The sequence below is a fragment of the Lutra lutra genome, chromosome 5 (genome assembly GCF_902655055.1).
Source record: "Lutra lutra chromosome 5, mLutLut1.2, whole genome shotgun sequence".
NCBI lineage: Eukaryota > Metazoa > Chordata > Mammalia > Carnivora > Mustelidae > Lutra > Lutra lutra.
Genome location: NC_062282.1, coordinates 76,626,438 through 76,647,469, shown reverse-complemented (window position 1 = coordinate 76,647,469; position 21,032 = coordinate 76,626,438). Strand labels below are relative to the sequence as shown.

The following is a 21,032-nucleotide window of genomic DNA, read 5'->3' as shown; positions in this document are numbered from 1 at the left end:
CACTTGCCCAATTTCTGGCTGCCCCTTCTGGGGTCGGTTCTTACGTGTGTGTGTATGCCAGGTCAAGTATTTGCTTGAATCACACAACATTGGAAAAACGTATATGAATAGAAATCCAGTGAGCCCCATGATGACTTCCGGTTCTGTGAAGTTAGAGATCACTGTCTGTGGTGACTTATTCATGGGACCGTCTGGCTCCCCCATTGTCGCTCATTGTCACTGCATGAGCGATCGGCCACTTAAGATGAACTTGTTTTCTTGGTTTCCTGTGCCTCAGGTGTGGTGTTCATGGCTGGTCACGTGTATGCTGTGGGCGGATTTAATGGCTCGCTGCGTGTGCGGACAGTGGATGTGTATGATGGCGTGAAGGATCAGTGGACGTCCATCGCCAGCATGCAGGAGCGCCGGAGCACTCTGGGTGCGGCCGTGCTCAATGACCTGCTCTACGCTGTGGGGGGCTTTGATGGCAGTACTGGTAGGTCTGGGATGTGGCCCCCACTCCTCCCAGCCTGGGACAAGCCCTCAGTGCAACCCTGGTTTGCTCAGCCAGTTCTTGGGCCAACCTTCTGTCCATCCATAGCTCCTTCCTTCGTAGCATACTCCTTCTACCTCATCTACCTTGCTTGCCAGAGCCAGGCCTTCCTACACACAGAATACATAACTGCCCACATGCTATCATTTCTAGGACTCTGGGAAGGATCCTGCACTCAGAAGAGGTCTTTTCTCCTCTCCATTGTTTGGGAACCCATTTTTTCAAGACAAGACTTAGAAAGAGAACATATTCAGCTTCAGGGCATCTAAGGAAGCCTCTGCTGGATGCACAGGGAAGCTGGGGTTCAGCCATGGGAGAGACCTGGCTCAGGCCCTTCCATCTTTGTCCATCGCCCTTTTACTGCCCCACAAAGCTTTGCCTGATTGTGCCACCACAGAAAAGTCCCCTTGCTCCTGGCTTCTAGGTTACTTTAGAGTTCAAATCAGAAACTACAAATAGACATGGACTTGGAGAGATTATCTCATCTCTCCTATACCTCCAGGTGAAAGTCTCTATGGACACTAACTCTGTTACACTGAAATCCCCCCCAGGGATGTGGAAAACAATTTTTTTGGTTTGTTTTAAAGATTTTATTTATTTGACAGAGATCACAAGTAGGCAGAGAGGCAGGCAGAGAGAGAGGGGGAAGCAGGCTCCCTGCCGAGCAGAGAGCCCGATGCAGGGCTCGATAATAGGACCCTGAGATCATGACCTGAGCTGAAGGCAGAGGCTTTAACCCACTGAGCCACCCAGGTGCCCCCAAAACAATATTTTTTGACTTCTGTGAATTTTCGTTTGTGTCTTTAACACTTGGTAAAGTCTTTCCCAGTCTTCTCTTTGCCTCACTCATAAAATTCCAGGGTGTGCAGCCCCTCCAGGGGCTGCCTCTGGTGGGTAGGACCTGAGTAATAAAGAGAAAAAAAGGGAGTGGATTGTTTCTTTTGGAAATTGCTCTCAGCCGCAAGTAGGAAACCTCACTAAACTGTGGCTGAAACAATTGAGAGATACTGTTTTACCCACGGGACAGGGAGTCGGGAAGTTGGCAGTTATTCACTTCATCCGCTTGCTCAAGAATATTGGGGCCAAGCTCTTTGAGCGTCCCTTGTCTGTACCCTCCAGATCAGAAGGTGTCCGTTACAGCTCCATCCAGCTACGTTTGTATTCTGGGTAGCAGAAAGCAGGTTGGTGTTGGCACCTGTATCAGAAAAACGATGACTATTTCAGAAATGCCCATGAGACTTCTACTTGGGCCTCATTGACTGGGTCATCCCTTTAGGGGTTCTGGGAAGGTAAGTGTTGAGCTTTTTAGCTTCTAATGTAGAGGAAGAGAAGGCAAAAGAAGGTGTTCAGTGAGGCAAGCTCAGATTTTCCCTCTGTTCTGTAGGTGTAACAGTTTACATTCACAGGGCTGTCGTGTTATACTCCTCTGTCCTCTCTTGACCCGCCCTGAGTCAGACCTCAGTGGACATCTCAGGTAGACTCACTGTAGATGTGCTGCAGGGAGGTGCCCCAGCCCGCACAGCGAGGGAGACGTGGTGCTCAGCCACACACGTGGGTTTCTCACCCTTTCCCCAGCCTCACTTTGGCACACTGGGTGATACCTCACACTGTAAAAATCTCATGAGTCTCTTGTCTCCCAGGCTTAGCGTCTGTGGAAGCCTACAGTTACAAGACCAACGAGTGGTTCTTCGTGGCCCCAATGAACACGCGGCGGAGCAGCGTGGGTGTGGGCGTTGTGGAGGGTAAGGAATGGCAGAAGGTGGTGGCCCATCCATGCCCTAGACCCTGGGTCAGGTCCCGTTGCCCTGGCTCTGCTCCTCCCATCAGAGCTCTGAGGCAGGTACTACCATCTTGATGGAACAGGTGGCGAAGTTTGAGGTGCAGAGAGCTGCAGTTATGGGCTCATGGCTGGCAGGTGGCCAGCTGTGCTGGGAAGAGTAAGAGGAGCCTAAGGGGCAATGCAGGGCTGTCCCTTTGGCCACTTGTCAATGGTTCTGTCATAGGTTGAGGAATCTAGATTCAGCATATAACCTAGGAGTATACTGGGGTGGGGGTAAGAGTTCATTTTGTTTAATTTTGTCCTCCTCTGCCTTTGTTGACCATTAACACATTAACAGAGCTTTGAGTGGGGTGGGCATTTCTTCCCAGGTCTGATTACTGTCACTGCAGGTCAGGTGGGTGGTGGAGTCCTGCTATCATCAGGAAGATTGTGTGGGTGAGGTGGGTGGGAGGGATGAGGTCTGGGGCACAGTTAGGGCTCTGTAGTCTATAGTGCGCTCTTTTATATGCACATTTTGTTCCCCACATCCTTTTGAAGGAGGTAGGCGGAGCTTAGATGTTCTCCATTCTCCACATAGGGCAATGGAGTGTTAGAGCGGGCCCATTAGTCGAGAGCACAGCCAGTCCTTGAGCCCTGGTCTCTGACTCCCAACTCAATGCTTTTTCCATTATGCTACACTCTTTCAGACCATTAGCCAATGCTAATAGGGAGTTTTATAAATACATGTGAATTTAGTGTATTCAAGCATAGAGCATGATTTGGACTAAAATGTTATCCTTTGTAGGACAACACTGATTCTTTAGCTTGTCCTGAAAGAGGGAATTTAGCTGGAATATCTGTGCATTTAGACTTGTATGCAGATGTTCTCTCTCTCTCTCTGTCTCCCTCTCCCTCTCTCTCGCACGTTCGCCCCCAGGAGCACACGTACTTGCTTTGGGGAGTGCATAATGTGCAGTGATTAGACATTAGCAGAAATATTCTTTTCTCTAACTGCGTATCTTGGTTTGTACCAGTATTATATAAGTTTCCACTCAAAAGTACACCTCGCTAACATACTAAATAAGTCATCTTGGGGAGCACAAGGATTTTGTCCTCCTCTCAAGATAAATTGTTTTTTTGCAATCTCATCCATCCTCCTGGTGGAACAGAAATTGATTTGTCTGCCAAATGTAAGTGCTTTGTCTAGCCACCTTCCCATTTCCCCCCTTGTTCCTTAGCCAGGAATATCAAACAATAGAGTAGGGGTTAAAAATAGCAAGTCCCTGTTAATAGACTCAAGGAGAAACTTTGAGTGGGTATTTTTTCAGCTGACGCAAGGTTGAGGTAGTTGGTGGGGGTTTGAGAAGTTGCTTCCATGATGGTGCTTTGAAATACTCCCCTTGACAAGGGCACCTCAGAGCACGTTGTTTATGTGGAGGGAGTACTGTTTTGTTGTGTGCCTGTTGACACAGAGGGCAGCCTGGCAATGTGTTGATTTTGTCCACCCTGACTTTGAAGCTCTTTAGCAACGGTTTACCTGGGGCAGCAGAGGGTCGTCCTCACAGCTCTGATGAGGAGGGTTTCATGGGGCCCCTGCTTGCCTGTGGCCTTGTAGATACAGCTCTCCATGTTGTCACAGTACTCTCTTCCCTCTCCCTGTCTCCTGCCGTGGCTGCCTGGTCTCAGTGACTCTGGGGTTGTCCTCGGAGCTTCTTGTCTCCTCTTTACCCCAGGCCTTCCTCCCCCTGGCCCCAAGTGACTTGGGCTTTGGTGAGTGGTGGGCAGCTGAGTGGGCCGTGGTTGTGTCCTGGTCTGCACATGTCGCAGAAACAGCCTGGACCCTGGGAGAGCTTCTGGATCAGGCATTTTTCTTCTGGCTCAGGTGAGGGCAGAACTGGGGAGGAGGTATCCCTTTCTTTTAGAAGGTCCACTGGAAAGGGGCAGAAAACAAAATGAGCTTCAATGATAGAGGAAGAAATAATTTTACCTATGATACAGAAATAGTTGTGATGTACATCACAGTCTTGAGCCTCTTTCTAACTTAAAAGAATTGTAGACTTCCAAATAATAGTTGTACTTTTGTTATCTCTCCCTTAGTAAAGCACATAGTGACCAAAAAACCCTCTTTTAATTAGTAACTATTAAGTGCATTTGCATTGGGTGGTGGTTATTTAGTCTACAGCTAAAGTTTAAGATCTTTTTCATTACTCTCTCATTCCCCATCAGTCTGTGCCCACAGGTGTGGTAGGACTTCCCCTGCCCCCACCCCAACACATGGAGAGGGAGAGAGAGGGATGGAGAAATAGGAGACCTACCATATTTCAATCTCTGCTCTGGGAGAACTCTAATGCCAATTTCCTGCCCCTTGTCCAGCCTCACGCCCAGCCCCAGGCAGAAATGATGATTTTGGGTAGCAGCTTATGATATGTTTATTTTAAAACTGGGTAGTGGTGCTTCAGGGATCTTGTGCATGGCTCCAAGATCACAAGGGAGGAAGTAGATGAATTCCAGCCATCCCAGCCCAGAGTGCACACAGAGCAGTCCACCCACATGGTCCATTTGCGGCATTGTGGACAGAGCACACAACTGATGGTGAAGACAGGCTTTGAGTTCTCACTGAAGAATATTTTCCCATCTTTGTTTTGTCTATTTTTGTGAGCCTTCAGCCAGAAAGTCAAGCTGCCTGCCTGGAGCTGGGGCCCTCAAGCTTTCTGTGTCTTTGACCCCTTACTCTGGAGAAGTAATGTAACTCATGTATCGTGCTAGCAAAAGTAGGTCAAGTCGTTTTGGAGCCAGGCCATAGCTTTGCAGGGGTTATTTAGGGTGCTTATTTAGAAAGATGCTCAGTACTGCTTCAGGGAGCCTCACAGCTCACAAGGAAGTAAAAGGCAGAGATGTGAAGCAGGCTTAGTCTGGTTTGTGGTCCATCCGGAGGAAAGGGGCCCTGGACTCTGATGGAGGTAGAGGGGCCCCCGTGGGTTAAAGATGGAGTTTCAGCCACTGCCTCTGTTCCAGGGAAGCTGTATGCTGTCGGGGGTTACGATGGGGCTTCCCGCCAGTGCCTGAGTACCGTGGAGCAGTACAACCCGGCAACCAATGAGTGGACGTATGTGGCAGACATGAGCACGCGCCGCAGTGGTGCAGGTACGGAGGGGTGGGCTGGGGAGGGTCAGGGCACGGGCTTTGTCTGGTCCGCTCTCATGCGGGTCTGGACCCCAGCAGGTGCACAGTCTACCTTATCTTATGTTCCCTTCCCAGTCTGTTCTCTAGACTGTGAGCTTTGTTGTTTGTTTTTTTGAAACCACTCATAAATGAAGATCATATATTTTCTTTGTCAGACTTACTTCACTGAGTATAATGCCTTCAAGGCCTTTCTTTTTCTTTTCTTTCTTTCTTTCTTTTTTTTTTTTTTAAAGATTTTATTTATTTATATGACAGACAGAGATGACAAGCAGGCAGAGAGGCATGCAGGGAGAGAGAGGGGGAAGCAGGCTCGCCACTGAGCAGAGAGCCAGATGCGGGGCTCAATCCCAGGACCCTGGGATCATGACCTGAGCCGAAGGCAGAGGTTTTAACCCACTGAGCCACCCAGGTACCCCTCTTTTCTTTTTTTTTTTTTTTTTTAAAGATTTTATTTATTTGTTTGACAGAGAGAGATCACAAGTAGGTAGAGAGAAAGGCAGAGGGGGAGGGGGAAGCAGGCTCTCCATTGAGCCGAGAGCCTGATGCAGGGCTCAGTCCCAGGACCCTGAGATCATGACCTGAGCTGAAGGCAGAGGCTTAACCCACTGAGCAACCCAAGCGCCCCAAGGCCTTTCTTTTTTATATACTTTTTTCTCTTTTGTATTTTTGAAGATCAAGTTGTGATCTCACTTTATAGTACCAAACATGTGACCACTTCCTCAGCAGTCCTTAGAAATTATGCCGTTTTAATATTCAAAAATCTTTGTGTGCTTACTGGTTAGAGAAAAAAAAAAGGTGTATGGTTCCATTTAAGAAGCATTTGTGTTTGGAATGCTATTTTTTAGTGGGCTTGTTTCTGCTGATTCTGACCAGTTGGCCCTTCCTGAGCAGAACGTGAAGCAAATGCCTGAAAGTCAGGACACCTGTGCTTCAGTGCTGAGTCTGCTCGAACTTGCCTTGTGACCTTGGGCATGTCCCTTCCCCCTTTCTCGCCTCCATTTCCTCAGATGTGAAATGAGTGGGTTGGAGTAGACATTCCTTAGGGGCCAGTGCAATTCATATATCTCATGTCTCCCCTCCCTTCATAGAGCTCTTTTGGTAATTGTGGTATATAGAGGCTTGGTAGAGTTGTCTTGGTACCTCTTAGGAATCTTCTGTGACTTTAGGTGTGAGATCAAGTTCAAAGCTCAAGGATGTAGAGACAGCTCAGGAGGAGTAGGGCAGCCCTGAGATAGGGGGCTGCTTCTAGGAACATCTCAAGGAGAAAGCCTGGAGGGGCAGCCCCATGTGGAGCCCCCGACCTCCCTCATCTGCCTTAGATCTGCTTCTGGAGGCGGACCTCTCTGTCTCTCCAGGCTGCCCAGGGTTTATTGCTGTGTGGAACTTTCTTGAGCTGCTCTGAACTTTTACCTGGGCTAGCGGCCCTCAACAGTGGCATCTCTCCTGCCTGTGTCCCTGGGTGAACTCAGTTTAGGGGATGCTCTTTCTCCTAGAGGTGGACTCTACTCCCCTTACTGTCAGAACCCTGGCGTCAGGCTCCCGAATCAGCTTTCGTTTTGTGCTTTGTGTCCCTAAAGATTTGGGAAAGCTGCACCTCTGGAGTGGAGAACCTACATACCTGTGATGGTGGGTGTTCTTTGGTGGCCGAAGACTCAGAGACTGAGGCCTCTGGCTGCCTCTGGGCCTTTGAAGGGCCTGGAGCTGCTGTAGCTCGGGGTCTGGGAGACCTCTGTGTGAACATTTGTGCAAGAGGCTACAGAAGGGCAGGAGGGGCCCCCAGGGCCTGGAACGCTGCTTGCTTCTTCAGTAGAGCATGAGCCGTGCTAGCAGATGGTTGGGGGGTAAAGAGTTCATCTCTGGGAGCCATGCTGAGCTAGGTCCCGCTGAGCACAGAAGAGGGGCAGATGAGGCTGCTTTGGAGCACACTGAACGGTCTTAAACCCGGGTCTGTTAGAGACCCCGGGGGCGGTGGGGGGTGGGGGTCTGTTAGCTAGCCGTTGTTGATACAACACCACCATCTGCTGTTAGTTTTGGGCAACTGTGAGGAACTGCTAGCACAGCCGCGTCATTGCTAGGTGGGATTTTACGTATTGGGTCATTCAAACAATAAACCCAGTACCCCCAGGCACAGGGAAACAGATGTGGTAAGACAGATAGGGTCCTTGTCCCTGGGAAGCTTACATCCTAGAAATCGAGGGCTCGGGTCTCACGCTTGGCTGCACATCCCAGTCATCCGGTGTCCTTGTTCTGATTCCCAGCCAGGGTCTCCAGGAGGGAGGCCCTGGAATCACTCTTTTCAACATCTCCCCACCTGATTGAGATGCAGCCTGTTGTGGGGTGGGGTGGTCTGTGGGCTCCTGGAGCTCCCTGTGCAGTCCAGCTTCCTCACTTTGCAGGTGGGAGAACTGAGGCCCAGAAAGGGCAAGTTAGAGACTCCGGTCCAGACCCCACGAGTCCTGGCCTCCAGGTCAGTTGCTCTTTTGGGGATCCTGTACCACCCTCCTGCCTGCTGGCTTTTATTCCCATGACTTGCATGGAAGGATTTTAAAAGGTTATTCTTTTTTTGTCCTTTTTTTTTTTTTTTTAAAGATTTTATTTATTTATTTGACAGAGAGAGATAGTGAGAGCAGGAACACAGGCAGGGGGAGTGGGAGAGGGAGAAGCAGGCTTCCCACTGAGCACGGATCCCAATGCAGGGCTCAATCCCAGGACCCCAGGATCATGACCCAAGCCTAAGGCAGGTGCCCAACAACTGAGCCACCCAGGTGGTCCTTAAATGGTTTTTCTAAAGCCTGTCCGTGATGCCACTCTGGGAGTCAGCTCTGGCTTCTCAGCATGGGGCGTGTGGAATGCTGCTCTCCTCTCTGCAAGCTCAGAGGAGAGCACGTGGCAGAAAGAACGGGTCCTGCTTCCTGGCAGGGTAGTCTGCGTGGTAATGACATCACCGCAGCTGCTGTGCAGCTCGTTTCTGCGTTGCAGTCTTTCTCCGCAACCAGTCTAATAGAAGGCTGCGGAATCCAAGTGAAACAGCGTTGTAGGAAAATGTGGCCACACAGATAGCCCAAAGGGAGGCCAACTTTGACCCTCTGGAAATAACTACTCCTGAAGTTTTGGAGGGTGTCTTACAGTCTTTTTTGCCTTTTTTCTATTTTTCTTTGCATATGAACTCTCCCCTCCCCATTTTATACCACATACATACACACACATATGTTACGTATGTATGTACATTTACATTTCTTAAAATTAGCCGTGGAGTGATTTTTACTTTATCTGTTGGGGATTCTCAGGTTGACAGGCTTAGGCAGGCAGGGTGTCATTCTGTGTGTTTTACAGATGAGGGCACTGAGGTCTGGGGGAACAAAGCAGCACTCCCCCAGGCCACCCTGCTGATGATAGCTGCCCAGGACCGGACGCCAGGCCTCCTGGTTTCCAGTCGTGGTTGCCAGCCGGAGGCTGGGACGCTGTGCTCTGCTTTTCAGGGGTCGGGGTGCTCAGTGGCCAGCTGTATGCCACAGGCGGGCATGACGGGCCCCTGGTGAGGAAGAGCGTTGAAGTTTATGATCCTGGAACAAACACCTGGAAGCAGGTGGCAGATATGAATATGTGCCGGCGTAATGCAGGTAATGAGACTGCTCTCTCCTTCTGCCCTTGGGGGTGTGGGTGTAAACAGTAGCTGTTAGACACAGGCGGAGGGACAGAACCTGGCCCAAGCTTGTACCTCAAAGAGGAGTATCCATTCTCCAGATCGGTACTGGGCTAGCAGAGGGGAGAGCTGGGGAACACAACCGCTAGCCACAGGGTCCGCCTGCTTAGATGCAAGGGGCTGATGACTTTCACTGTACACTCTAGGACACAGACTCCATCAAAGCCCCTGGCCCACTGGCTCTGTTGGATAGCTAGGCACGGGGCTGTGTGGGCATGGCCAGTCAGTGACACTTGGTTCTATGTTTTTTACCTGTACCTGGCTCTGAGAACTTCTCACTTCCCACCTGAAACCCATCTCCTTCTTCCTACGGGTTGCCAGGGCCCTGATTCATTGTCCAGTGGGAGCACTTCCCATATTCCTTGCTCTGTACCTCCTGCCTCTCTGTCTCCTCCCTGTTTGCCTTCCTGTGGGAATGATCTATCTTAGAGTGTTTAGATTTTTGTTCTGAGAGCCTGACCTCCCTATTAAACTCTTTGCTTTAACAGCTTTATCTTGTGGATCGTGTCCTATGTTGGTATATCTTATTTTATGCCTCTTTACTCTAGAAAAGTGTTGGCTTAGCTTAGCTTCCCAGACTGGAAAGGCAAACAGGTGACTTTCAGGCAGATTTTTTTCCTTTATACTCAAATTACCTGTTTGCTAAACTCATTTGTAGGTCATATGTTGAAAGTGTAAACAGAAGGGAGTTTATTAATTTGCCCACTGCCTGAGCCTGCTATGATAAAACTTGGCATTTGGCCTTAAGCCCCATGAGCGAGGGATTACAGAACACCCAAGACAGCTAGTGTATCAAAAATCCAAGAATTAAGTTTTGATGTAAATGAATATATATGTATATGTTCACATAGAGATATTTCTGTTTTTTATAGCAAAAGTGGAATCCTACTCAGTGATGTTCTACAACCTGCTTTTCTAATCCACTTCACAATCTTTCACAACTGTCTTTTTATAATGTGAGATAGACTTTCATGATATTTTAAATGGCTGTATCACAATTTAAATATCTCATCTACTATTGGGCTTTTAGATTATTTCCATTTTTCTACCAATAATGCTTTTGTTGTTATAAATGGCCTTATGGCTGATCAGTGCACACATCTCAAATTATTTCTTTAGAATTTAAGTCCAGGAGTGAAATTCTTTTTTTTTTTTAAAGATTTTATTTATTTATTTGACAGACAGAGATCACAAGCAGGCAGAGAGGCAGGCAGAGAGAGAGGAGGAAGCAGGCTCCCTACTGAGCAGAGAGCCCGATGCGGGGCTCGATCCCAGGACCCTGAGATCATGACCTGAGCCGAAGGCAGCGGCTTAACCCACTGAGCCACCCAGGCGCCCCCAGGAGTGAAATTCTTAAGCCAGAGGGAGCATCTTTGCTTCCAGTACTATCCAGGAAGCAGTACATTTTATCCTCTCATCAGGATCTGAGATAATCTTCATCAGTACTGACAATTACTGCTTCTTGAATATCATCAATCCCCTCATGTGATTTTGAAAGAAGACACAGCGTATTAGATCGAGGCCTTGTAAACTCTTGATGAGTAACATAATGTTTTCCTACTCTTGGCCCCTGCAGCATGAGACTTTGCCCTCACACCAGCTCTCTGTGAGATCAGGGTGGGAGGAATGCCTTGTCCCTGGGGGCTGTGTGTGGGTTTAGATCTAAGTCATGTGGAGGCATCCCAGATACAACCACTAGGCACAAAAGGATAGCTGTCCCAGTGTTTACCAGAGCAAACCTACAAGCAGAGTGGGAGTAGTGTGTGTGAGATTCCCTGAGCATAGCTCAGTCTGCGTGTGGGAAGTCTACATGCTCCAGTAGAGAGGGGCCTGTACCCATAAAGAGTTAAGTATTTATAGGGTCAGGGGCCAGGAATGTCCCTGGGAGCATGTAGCAGTGAGAGCTCCCTGGTCAGAGAAGAGACCTTCTTAGAAATGGGGGATCCTCAGGGCCCAGTAGTTATTGTTGACATGGTCTCCCATTGAGCAAAATCAGACCTATGAGCTGGTTCATGGGGTCACCTTGAAGGGGAGGAGGAGTGCCTCCCGGGATTTCCATGCTTATTTCCCATCCATTCTAATCCCCTCGTGGCTCCTGCTATGATGTCTCCTATGGCCTCTGTTTCCCAGGAGTCTGCGCAGTGAACGGGCTCCTGTATGTGGTTGGAGGGGATGACGGATCCTGCAACCTGGCTTCGGTGGAATACTACAATCCCATCACTGACAAATGGACGCTGCTGCCCACCAACATGAGTACGGGGCGGAGCTACGCAGGTCAGTGTGCTGCCCCCAGTTCCACCTTCACCCCCGCCCGACCCCTGTACCCATGGAGCTGAGTTTGCTTAACTTGGGACTTCATGCCTCTTGCAGCGATAGTAGATAATTGTCCCATGCCACCACTCTGTCATTCTGTGCCCACAACAGATAACCCTGCTGAGCCTGGGTCTCCCCAGCGAACCGGAATGTAGGCCCAGAATTCTTTTTAACACCCGTGTTTGCAGGGGCCACTTCCAACTGCTCTGATTTGTCCTAAGATGACGGGTTTAGAATTTCATTGCCATTTCTGGCTCCTACACAGAATAAGATACAGTTCTTGCCTTGCAGAAATTTAATTGGAAGGATAAGATCTGTCTACATGAAGTAGCACATGCAAGGCAGTGTACCCATGACTTCTCAATAGAATGTGCTACGTGGTCTATATTTTAAGACAGGACAGGTGAAAACTTCCCGGAGGAAACAAGGTTGGATCACCTCTGAAGGTGGGAGCTGCCCTTTGCCAGGGGCTCCCTCCCTGTGCCAGCAGGTGGTGTGTTAGGCACACTGTACCCATTCACTGTCATCCTTTCAAGAACACCCTGGGTGAATGGGACTGTATCCTTCCATTTTACATGTGATGAAATTGAGACTCCAGGCAAGAGGTGGAGGCAGCAGTAAGTACCACACTGCTGTGGAGGCTTATTCTTGGCAAGCGTGTGTGATGGGCTCGGTGAGGTCTGGGAAGTCGGAGCTGCTGACGACAGGGGTCTGTAGGGAGACAAGCAGTCTCCCATACCCATGATGTAGCTCAGCAACCTGTACCTTGTCTTCCAGAAACAGGAATATTTAGAGCTAACAGTGATTTAAAGAGCACATAACAACATCCCAGGCATGAAGTATTTGACACCCATGATCTCCTTCAGTGTGCATCACAACTCCCATGGTGTTCTGATTCCCTTTTTGCGGTAGAAGGTCAATCAGTCTTGTTTGGATTTCAGGCTTGAAGGGGGCTGTGCAGGCTTGAAGGGGCTCATATCCTAGATTGTCAACACAGGCCGTCAGTTGCAGTGAACTGATTTTACTTCTTTTTCCTTGTTTAGGATTTTTCTCAACCAAATAGAAAAGTTTTTAGAGGCATGTTGGTCTTTGAGTGATTCTTTTCTCACGATTAATTATTAAAATGAGAACTTTCATTTTCTTTTCAATACGGTTGTAGGAAGAGCACGAGTACAGACAGCTTCGAGTACGAGACAGTGAGGCCAGTGAGGGGTCCTCCCTTGGCTCCTAGTGGATCTTAAGGAGAGGGGAAGATTTAGGTGTATGTGGTTAGAATTTCACATATGTGCTAAATATTTCATGTCTACCTCTTCATTGTCTGTCTGCTCTAGAAGTAACTGCGAAACAGACAAGCAAACGCGCAATTTGTCTTCAACTCCATTGACTGAGTGTATCCTTCTTTTTTTTTTTTTTTTTAAGAATCTCAAGAAATTGCCTGCAATGCAGAGGTAGATGGATTTGGAGTATTATTTATGATAGCAAAGAACTTGAGAACTACTTAACGTGTGACATCAGAGAAGTAGTTAAACTGTGAAGTATTTGTACAGTGCAAGTGTTTCTAATGTCACGAGAACATGTTCATGACAGTCTGGGGGTTTAAAAGGGAGGACTCCCAAGGGACGTGCCCTGCAAGCTCAGTCACGCAGTCCTGCATCCCAGACGTTTGAGTAGCAACTGCTTAAAGAAGGGGACATCGGAGTCGGATCTCATGGATTCCAGTTCTGTGCCTTGGACTGGGGCTCTGGGCAGGGTGATCGGTCTGACTGAACTTCTTGTTTTCTCATTTGTAAAATGAGAATGAAATCATAGCAAGTTCCTCACAGTTGTTGTGCAGTAAGAGTGGAACGCTTAGCACAGTGTCTCCCTGGCATGTAGATGATCACGGTTATTTTTAAAAGCCAGGAAATAGTCCAAGAAGACAATGGTGATGCTCTTTGTATGTAGGGTTTTAAAAAACTTTCTTTCCTTGTTTGCTTCTGTGTTTTCCAAATTTCCTGAAATGAGAATATTTTACTTTTTTTTTTTTAAAGATTTTATTTATTTATTTGACAGAGAGATCACAAGCAGGCAGAGAGGCAGGCAGAGAGAGAGGAGGAAGCAGGCTCCCTGCTGAGCAGAGAGCCTGATGCGGGGCTTGATCCCAGGACTCCGAGATCACGACCTGAGCCGAAGGCAGCGGCCCAACCCACTGAGCCACCCAGGCGCCCCTTACTTTTTTTTTTTTTGAAAGATTTTATTTATTTTGAGAGAGACAGTGTGTGTGAGTTGGGGGGAGGGGCACAGACAGAGGGAGAGAGAGAATTTCAAGCAGGATCTCCACTGAGGGCGGGGCCCAACCTGTGCCTCGATCCCAGGATCCTGAGATCATGACCTTAGCCGAAATGAGGAGTTGGACGCTTAACTGACTGAGCCACCCAGGCGCATCAAAAATATTTTACTTTTATAATCAAAAGAGGAGGTTTATTTTTTAAATTTTTAAATTTTATAGGTTTTATATATTTTTTTGAGAGAGAGAGAGAGAGAGCACAGGCAGGGAGAGTGGCAGGCAGAGGGAGAGGGAGAAGCAGGCTCCTGCTGAGCAAGGAGCCTGATGTGGGGATCATGACCTGAGCTGAAGGCACACGCTTAACTGACTGAGCTTCTAAGGTACCTCCGAAGAGGAGGTTAATATAAAAAAAAAAAAAAACAGTACAGGACCTGGCTTTTCTTTTTTTTTTTTTTTTCTAAAGACCCTCTGGCCTCTTTTTTTTTTTTTTTTTTAATTTATTTGACAGAGACCACAAGCAGACGGAGAGGCAGGCAGAGAGAGAGGGAAGCAGGCTTCCTGCTGAGCAGAGAGCCCGATGTGGGACTCGATCCCAGGACCCCGAGATCATGACCCGAGCCGAAGGCAGCGGCTTAACCCACTGAGCCACCCAGGCGCCCGGACCTGGCTTTTCTTATCTTTTCTCTCTTTTCTTTCTTTTTTTTTTTTTTTTTAGTGCTACCTTACAAAAGAATTCTGAGGTGCAGGGAGATGTTGTCAAGGTCAGGCAACACATCTGGGTCTGTGGACTGCAGTGCTGCCCACCTCTGAGCTTTTCTATCTGCACCTTTATCCCGAATTCACATGCAGTGGGTGTCTTAGAATCTCACTCCTGGGGTATCCTGGCATTTCTCTCAGGAGTGTTCTCTCAATCTCCTCTGTAGCCAGAAGATTTATAGTCATGGGACCTCGTTAAAGTAACTGTCAGTTACACCGGACCAACAGACCTTACCTGTAAATTAGGATTTTGTTCGATTGAAGGTACCAGAAGAGCAGACATATACTGGCTTAAGCAAGGAGGGAGTGTACCTATCTCAGGCAGAAGGAAGACCAAAAGTCCAGGGCTGGCCTAGGGCTCGGGCTGTTGTTGAAAAACCAGGCTTGTTCTCCCTTTTCTGTTTTGCTGGCTTTACCAGTAGCCACCACCACCATGGGCTGTGTGTAAGCCACCTTTTGGATGGGGCACCGGACAGAGCCAAAGCTGCAGCCTGGGCAAACGTGTGTTTGCAACGGTCTTGGCCAGGCCTGGGGCATGTGGCCCTGCCAGCTGCCAGGCAGTCTGGGAAGCTGAGTCAGTCATATGCTGTCTCTGCCGTCATGAACAGCAAGTAGAGGGGAGGTTGGCTGAATCCACCTATGGTATTTGCCACGGAGGCATTCTAGGATCATCTATGACTTCATAAGTTAGCCATGGAGTATAGTTCACTTTGGCTAAAGTCATTTTGGAGACAGACATTGTCTGGACTGTTGTTCCAAGCACAGTGTTTAGCACGGGAAGGGTCTTTCCATCAGGTGACATCACACAGCATGGGAGCTGAGCCTCAAGAGGTCAGTGGTCTTGCCTAAGGCCTCCCTGCAGCTGGACTGGTGGCCAAGCTAGGACCGGCATGCAGTGTTTCTTACTTGCTTGAAGTCAGTCCACTCTTCTTTCTAGTTCATTTCAGTATCTTGTAAAAGTAGGCATGAATCCTTGTCACTTGTCTTACAGTGATGGAAAGGTAGAGCCAAGGAACTGCCTCTGGGCCCCTGTGACAGTACGGAGTGTCATGAGGTTGAGTTCTGGTCTTGGAAAAGAACTTCTTGAGATAGCAACCATGTTCATGTGATGATGCTAGGGGAGCCCACTAGCTGTGGTGCTGAGGGCCTGTGCGTGCAGGTTCAGGTGTCTTGCCGGGCCTTGGCCGTAAGAGTGGGAAAGAGCCCACTGTGGGCTGCCTGAGTCCTCAGGCCCTGTGGGGCTTGGATACAGACATGCCCCTTCCCCTTGACTGGGGCTTTAGAATGGCTCAGACCCATGAACCCCTTGGTTCTCTGAATACCTTTGAAGAAGCTGAGGTGCTCACTTTCTTTCCCTTTCATCATAGGTGTTGCTGTGATTCACAAGCCCTTGTGACCCACAGGCCCACGGCCAGGAGGTGGAGGCAGGGGAAGGGTGCTGCCTGTAGTTCAGAACAGCCGCACCATGACTGTTGGTGCCACTCACTACCGGAGTCTGCAGCGGAGCAAGACATGCCCTCCTCCAAAGTGGCTGAGTGGCGTCCGGCGTGGAGACTGGTGATCGCCTCCTGCTCCCCTGAAGTGTTTGGGACTCCCCCCTGAGCAGTGGGTTCCTAAAGCTCCAGGCAGCACCTGGGGCTTTTTTGTGTGTTTCTACATGAACACCCAAGAACCTGGGGACAATGTGTGTGTGTGTGTGTGTGCGTGCGCGCACGCGCACGTGTGGGTGGAACATGGTGTTTCACGAAGTTGGGGGATGTGTGACAATCTACTGGATTTCTTTACTACTGATCCTTCTGTGCTAAAAATCAAATCACAGAAACCTCTCTTCCGGATTTGCCCTGTGGGAACCCCGAGATTCCTAAAGCTGCTGACCTCTGGAGGTCTGGGTGGACAGGCCAGGAATGTCCAGAAAATGACTGGTGATGGGGGCGTTGCTTTGACTATGCCCACAGACTGACTTTGACTCCTGGCATGGTCTGCAGAAGAGCTGGGCATTCTTGAATCTGCGCTGTGTCTTCTGTGTGTGAGAACTGGAAACAGATGGGGGTCCCCAGCCCCTCCACTGGGTGCTCTTCCTTGGGCTTTCCTTCAGGAAGCAGATGAGAACCATCTGGTCCTTGGACCACTGGTCTTTGAGGTTGTGGATTCCAGGCTTGGGAGATTTTGTGTCTCTTCAATTGGGAAAACTAGCTCTTTGGAGAAGTCCTGAGTATCACACTGGAGAAAAAAAAAATACACACCCACATATATATACATGAACAACTAAAACAAAACAACAAACCAAAGTGGTAAGGCAGTTCCTGCCAAAAATGGTCTCAGAGAGGATCCTACTTCTGGGTTTTCCTGGGATGGGACAGTCCTCATCTATACTTATTATCCATGCTTAATTCTTCCTAGCAGCCCATTTTACTTTCAGAAGTGTCCTGGTTTGGAGAATAAATAAAAGGTCACCCTACCTCCAAACCCAGAGATAGTTTTGCCCCTGCCTTAGGGGTCCTATATGATCTAGATCACTGTGGATGATTTCAAGGGAGTATACCAGCTGGGCCTGGGCCTCAGCACTAGATGGTGATGGTCAAGTCTGTCTGAGGTCCTCGTCTTCCTTTCCTTGTGCTCTCCCCCTGTTCCAGGGCCTGTACCCTCAGAATACTCTTTTCCTCCTTGTTTCTCCTGAGAGGGAGGAGATGGTGGTAAATGCCCAGGATATGTGATCTCTCTCAGGGATACTTGCATTTTAAAAGAGGAGCTTGGTGAGAGCTTTGCTAATTCACTGGTAGAAATTATTAATGATAGAACGTCAGACATCTGGAGGGGGTGGTGGGTATTTGAGGAATGATTTTCATTAAAGAAAGAAAGAAAAAGGAAGGAAGGCAGGCAGGAAGGAAGGAAGGAAGAAAGATGAATCTGTTCCTCACCTTGCAAGTCACTTATGTTGGAATTTGTGGCATAAGGAGGGAAGGTCTTATGTCTGGAGAGTACTCTGACATCATCAGGGCTGGGCTTTAATGCTCCCTGATTTTGGGGTCCACTTACAGGAGTCAAGGGGCGTTATGAAACCTGATGTGGGACTTCTGATCTAACTGGGCTACTTCCAAGCAGATCCTGCAGGAGCCTGGCATCCCCTCCAGCTCCCGGCTACAGTTAGAAAGCCAATAGCCTCCCTAGCTAGCTGGCCTCTCTGTGTATTTACTGTGTGTTTTTTGTGCACTGAACACTCGACTCTCTTGAAGAAGAAACGATTTCTGTTGTTGAGCAGATGTTATGTCAGTGAGACATTTGGAGGGCAGCACCAAGGCATCCGGAATTCTTAGCATCAAGGCATCCAGAAGAGGCTGGAATATCCAGCTTTGTTGGGCCTGGAGGAAATGTCTCCAAAGGAATCAAGGCATGCCTTCATTTGGGTGCTGTGCTCTCACTTGGCACTGGAGATGCCTGTGGCTTCAGAGCTCTGCCTGGGCTCGGAGGCTGACGAAATGAGCTTTTTGTCGCAAACGTTTTTCTTCCCGGCCTGAGGAGGGTTTGGGACTCGGTTTTGGTTCCTGGTGGGGATGAGGCAGGGGGATGGGGTCCCTCATGTGCTGTTCACACAGCTCCTGATTTCAGATGAGTTCAGGTGAACTTCCCACCCCCTTTCCCAGCACCTCTAGGAGCTAGACTTGGATGCACATGTGGGGGAGGTTCTTGTTTTTAATCTGCCCAGAGTGAGTCCCTTCCCTGAGAGCATGCTGGCCATGGTTTCTGCTCTTGGGGTTTTTGCTATTGGTTCCACCTGCCGGGAAGCACTGCCCCCGGCTGGTAGTATTGCTGAGGCCATGGTCACCTTGTCCTCATGTGTCCTTTTTCACAGGGACTCCAGCACTGGTACGTCACCACCAAAAAGCCGTTCGGCTCTTGCTGCCCACAGATGTCATTTAAAACCTGCTGTCTCTCTATCACTAGGTACGATTCTCTCTCCACAGTGCACACAGCCCAGTTGATTTCAAGTCTGTGCTGGTCCCGTGGTAGGTGAACCCCTCACCGCCCCCCCCCACCAATTTGGTGGCCGCAGCTGCTTGTGCATGCAGCTTTGCAGGGAGGTGTATCTGAAAGCTGATCACGGTGATGAAATGGAATTGCGGCCCAAGGTTAGAAGCTGCTTAGACGCCGCTGGGATACTGATTTGGACATCACAGAAGTCAGACTCTGAATCCCAAAGTTCCTTCTCCTCAGTACCTAATGGCATCTCTCCTTCTAAAAAGTTGCAGTATTATGCAAATGAAACTGACCTCATTTTCTTCTATGCAATAAGAATACTTAATTCTGTTTCACTACAAACCAGTTGCAATACCCCCTTACATGCTTTTGAACGGCGTTACTTTGATATCTGTTGTGTAATATTTGTATATTCCTGAACCAGAGCCTTTCAAAGATTGCCTTTTTATAAAATTGAAGCTATAGCATTCAGGCTAAACTTTTAATGTAGATATTTTTATAAGATCATTTTTTAGGATATCCGAATTGATTTTTGTTATCCATGATAATGAAGTGTTGTGTTCCCATAAGTCATGCTGTCTCCTAGTTCATGCCTGTAGCTATTTTCTGTCTGCTTGTCACCCTCCAAAAACTGATTTTTTTTTTTAGTACTTCCAGAAAGATGAATCTTTCTGACTTTGAGTCTTCTTTCTGATGCCATATTCAAGGGAGATTGCTGGAAAACACAATCCCTGGTGTTTCTGGAATTGCTTAGGGACTAATGTTTAGCCTGACTCAACAATTCCCCAACTATGTTGCCTGATCACTTTTTTTTTTGGAGTCTGCTCTTTGCAGAGGGGAGGCTGATTGGCCCCTCTCCTGGTGGCTCTCACTGCCTGGTGCTGAGCCTGGCATGCGGTGGCATGGAGGAGCTCGAGAAAGGGCTGCCCTGCAGGGCCTACTCCCAGGAGTTTCTTAGATCTGGCAAAGCAATCCTCATTCTCTTCTGCCCCTCGTTCTTCCAAAGCCTCCACCAGCTAGAGGCCTTTGTTGCTGGAGGATGTCCCTTTTGGAAGCATCTTCTCTATGAACTTTAAAAGAGGGCTTACTCCTCACAATCATTAAGAATGTGTTAAACGTGTGCTTCACAGTATACCTAAAACTTGCTTCTTGAGCTGTGTCTGCACTCCAGGCTCTATTTTATGTATTTATCTGCCATTAGCCTCATTAAACCAGTCTTTTATTTTTATTATTATTGGGACAGGTGCCATTTGAATTGCCTCCATGCTCCCCATTTGCACCTTGTTGGATCAGGTTGGGAGGTTGAGCAAACTCATATTCCAGTTAGCTGGAGTTTTTAAGGCTTTGCTTGCGTGGAGAAGCAAAGAGGTTAGAATTTATTTATTTATTTTTTTTAAGTGTTTGCACTGTTTAGAGTCCTAAGCCCCTCGTGTTTAGCTGTGCTGTGTGTGCTGTGTGACCGAGCAGGTGAGCCAGCAGCATTTTCGACATTTGGGAAGGGAAGAGACTTCTCTAGTGGATAACCACCGCCTCATAGCACCTGCACAGCCTTTGTCATGGGGCTGAGTGACTCATGGGTAAGGCGTCAGCCAAGGCAGGAATGCATGTGACGGTGGCATCTGGAGAAACAAATCGCCCTAGTACTACGTTCTTGCCCATGGCTATGAGATTGAAAACCATTCTCCCCTGTTTTTCAGTGGCAATAAAGGACCCTTGTTGGATTTTTTGTTTAATTTGTATATGATGTATAAAATACTTTGAAAGAAGACTCAAGACGCTGAATGTGTATGTCTGTGTGGGTGCTCTGTCCATGTGGTTGTCCATAGGCGACCTGACTTGATCACTGATGCCCTGTGAACACACTGCTTCAGTAAGGTCCTTGATCTCCTATTCTCTGCTTGGATGTTAGAGCCCATCTATCCAGCAAACGAACACTTGTCCCAGGCTCCATCAGTTACAGCGATAGCTGAAGAAACCGTTCCTCAAATGGATGATTTCAACAGGAATCAAGTTCAAGTTTCCCATACTTAATGTTAATAAAAGCTGAACTGTGAAAACCTTTCTCAGTATTTTATTTCCATAGTCCAGGCTCTCCATTTTGTCTTATTCCCACCTTATCTTCAGATTAAAATTTTTTTTTCTTAAAAATAAAGCTACCCTATGGCCCTGCAATTGCACTACTGGGTATTTACCCCAAAGATACAGATGTAGTGAAAAGAAGGGCCATATGTACCCCAATGTTCATAGCAGCAATGTCCACTATGGCCAAACCATAGAAAGAGCTGAGATGCCCTTCAACAGATGAATGGATAAAGAAGATGTGGTCCATATATACAATGGAGTATTATGTCTCCATCAGAAAGGATGAATACCCAACTTTTGTATCAACATGGATGGGACTGGAGGAGATTATGCTGAGAGAAATAAGTCAAGCAGAGAAGGTCAATTATCATATGGTTTCACTTACTTGTGGAGCATAAGGAATAACACGGAGGACATTAGAAGGAAAGGAAAAGTGAAGTGGGGGAAATCGGAGGGGAAGATG

The 21,032-nt window shown here is 48.1% G+C and overlaps 1 protein-coding gene across 9 annotated transcripts in view; it reads left to right on the top strand.

The window, feature by feature from the left end:
• Window positions 1–20,544, top strand: part of KLHL3 (kelch like family member 3) — a 302,089-nt gene extending 281,545 nt beyond the window's left edge. For all 9 annotated transcript variants that reach the window (XM_047729680.1, XM_047729681.1, XM_047729682.1 and 6 more), the window contains 6 exons: window positions 278–475; window positions 2,173–2,274; window positions 5,307–5,435; window positions 8,954–9,094; window positions 11,308–11,451; window positions 15,880–20,544. In XM_047729680.1, coding sequence (XP_047585636.1) covers window positions 278–475; window positions 2,173–2,274; window positions 5,307–5,435; window positions 8,954–9,094; window positions 11,308–11,451; window positions 15,880–15,908 — 743 coding nt within the window. In that variant the 3' untranslated portion in view covers window positions 15,909–20,544. The remainder of the gene's footprint in view (window positions 1–277; window positions 476–2,172; window positions 2,275–5,306; window positions 5,436–8,953; window positions 9,095–11,307; window positions 11,452–15,879) is intronic.
• The last annotated feature ends 488 nt before the right edge of the window (window positions 20,545–21,032 follow it).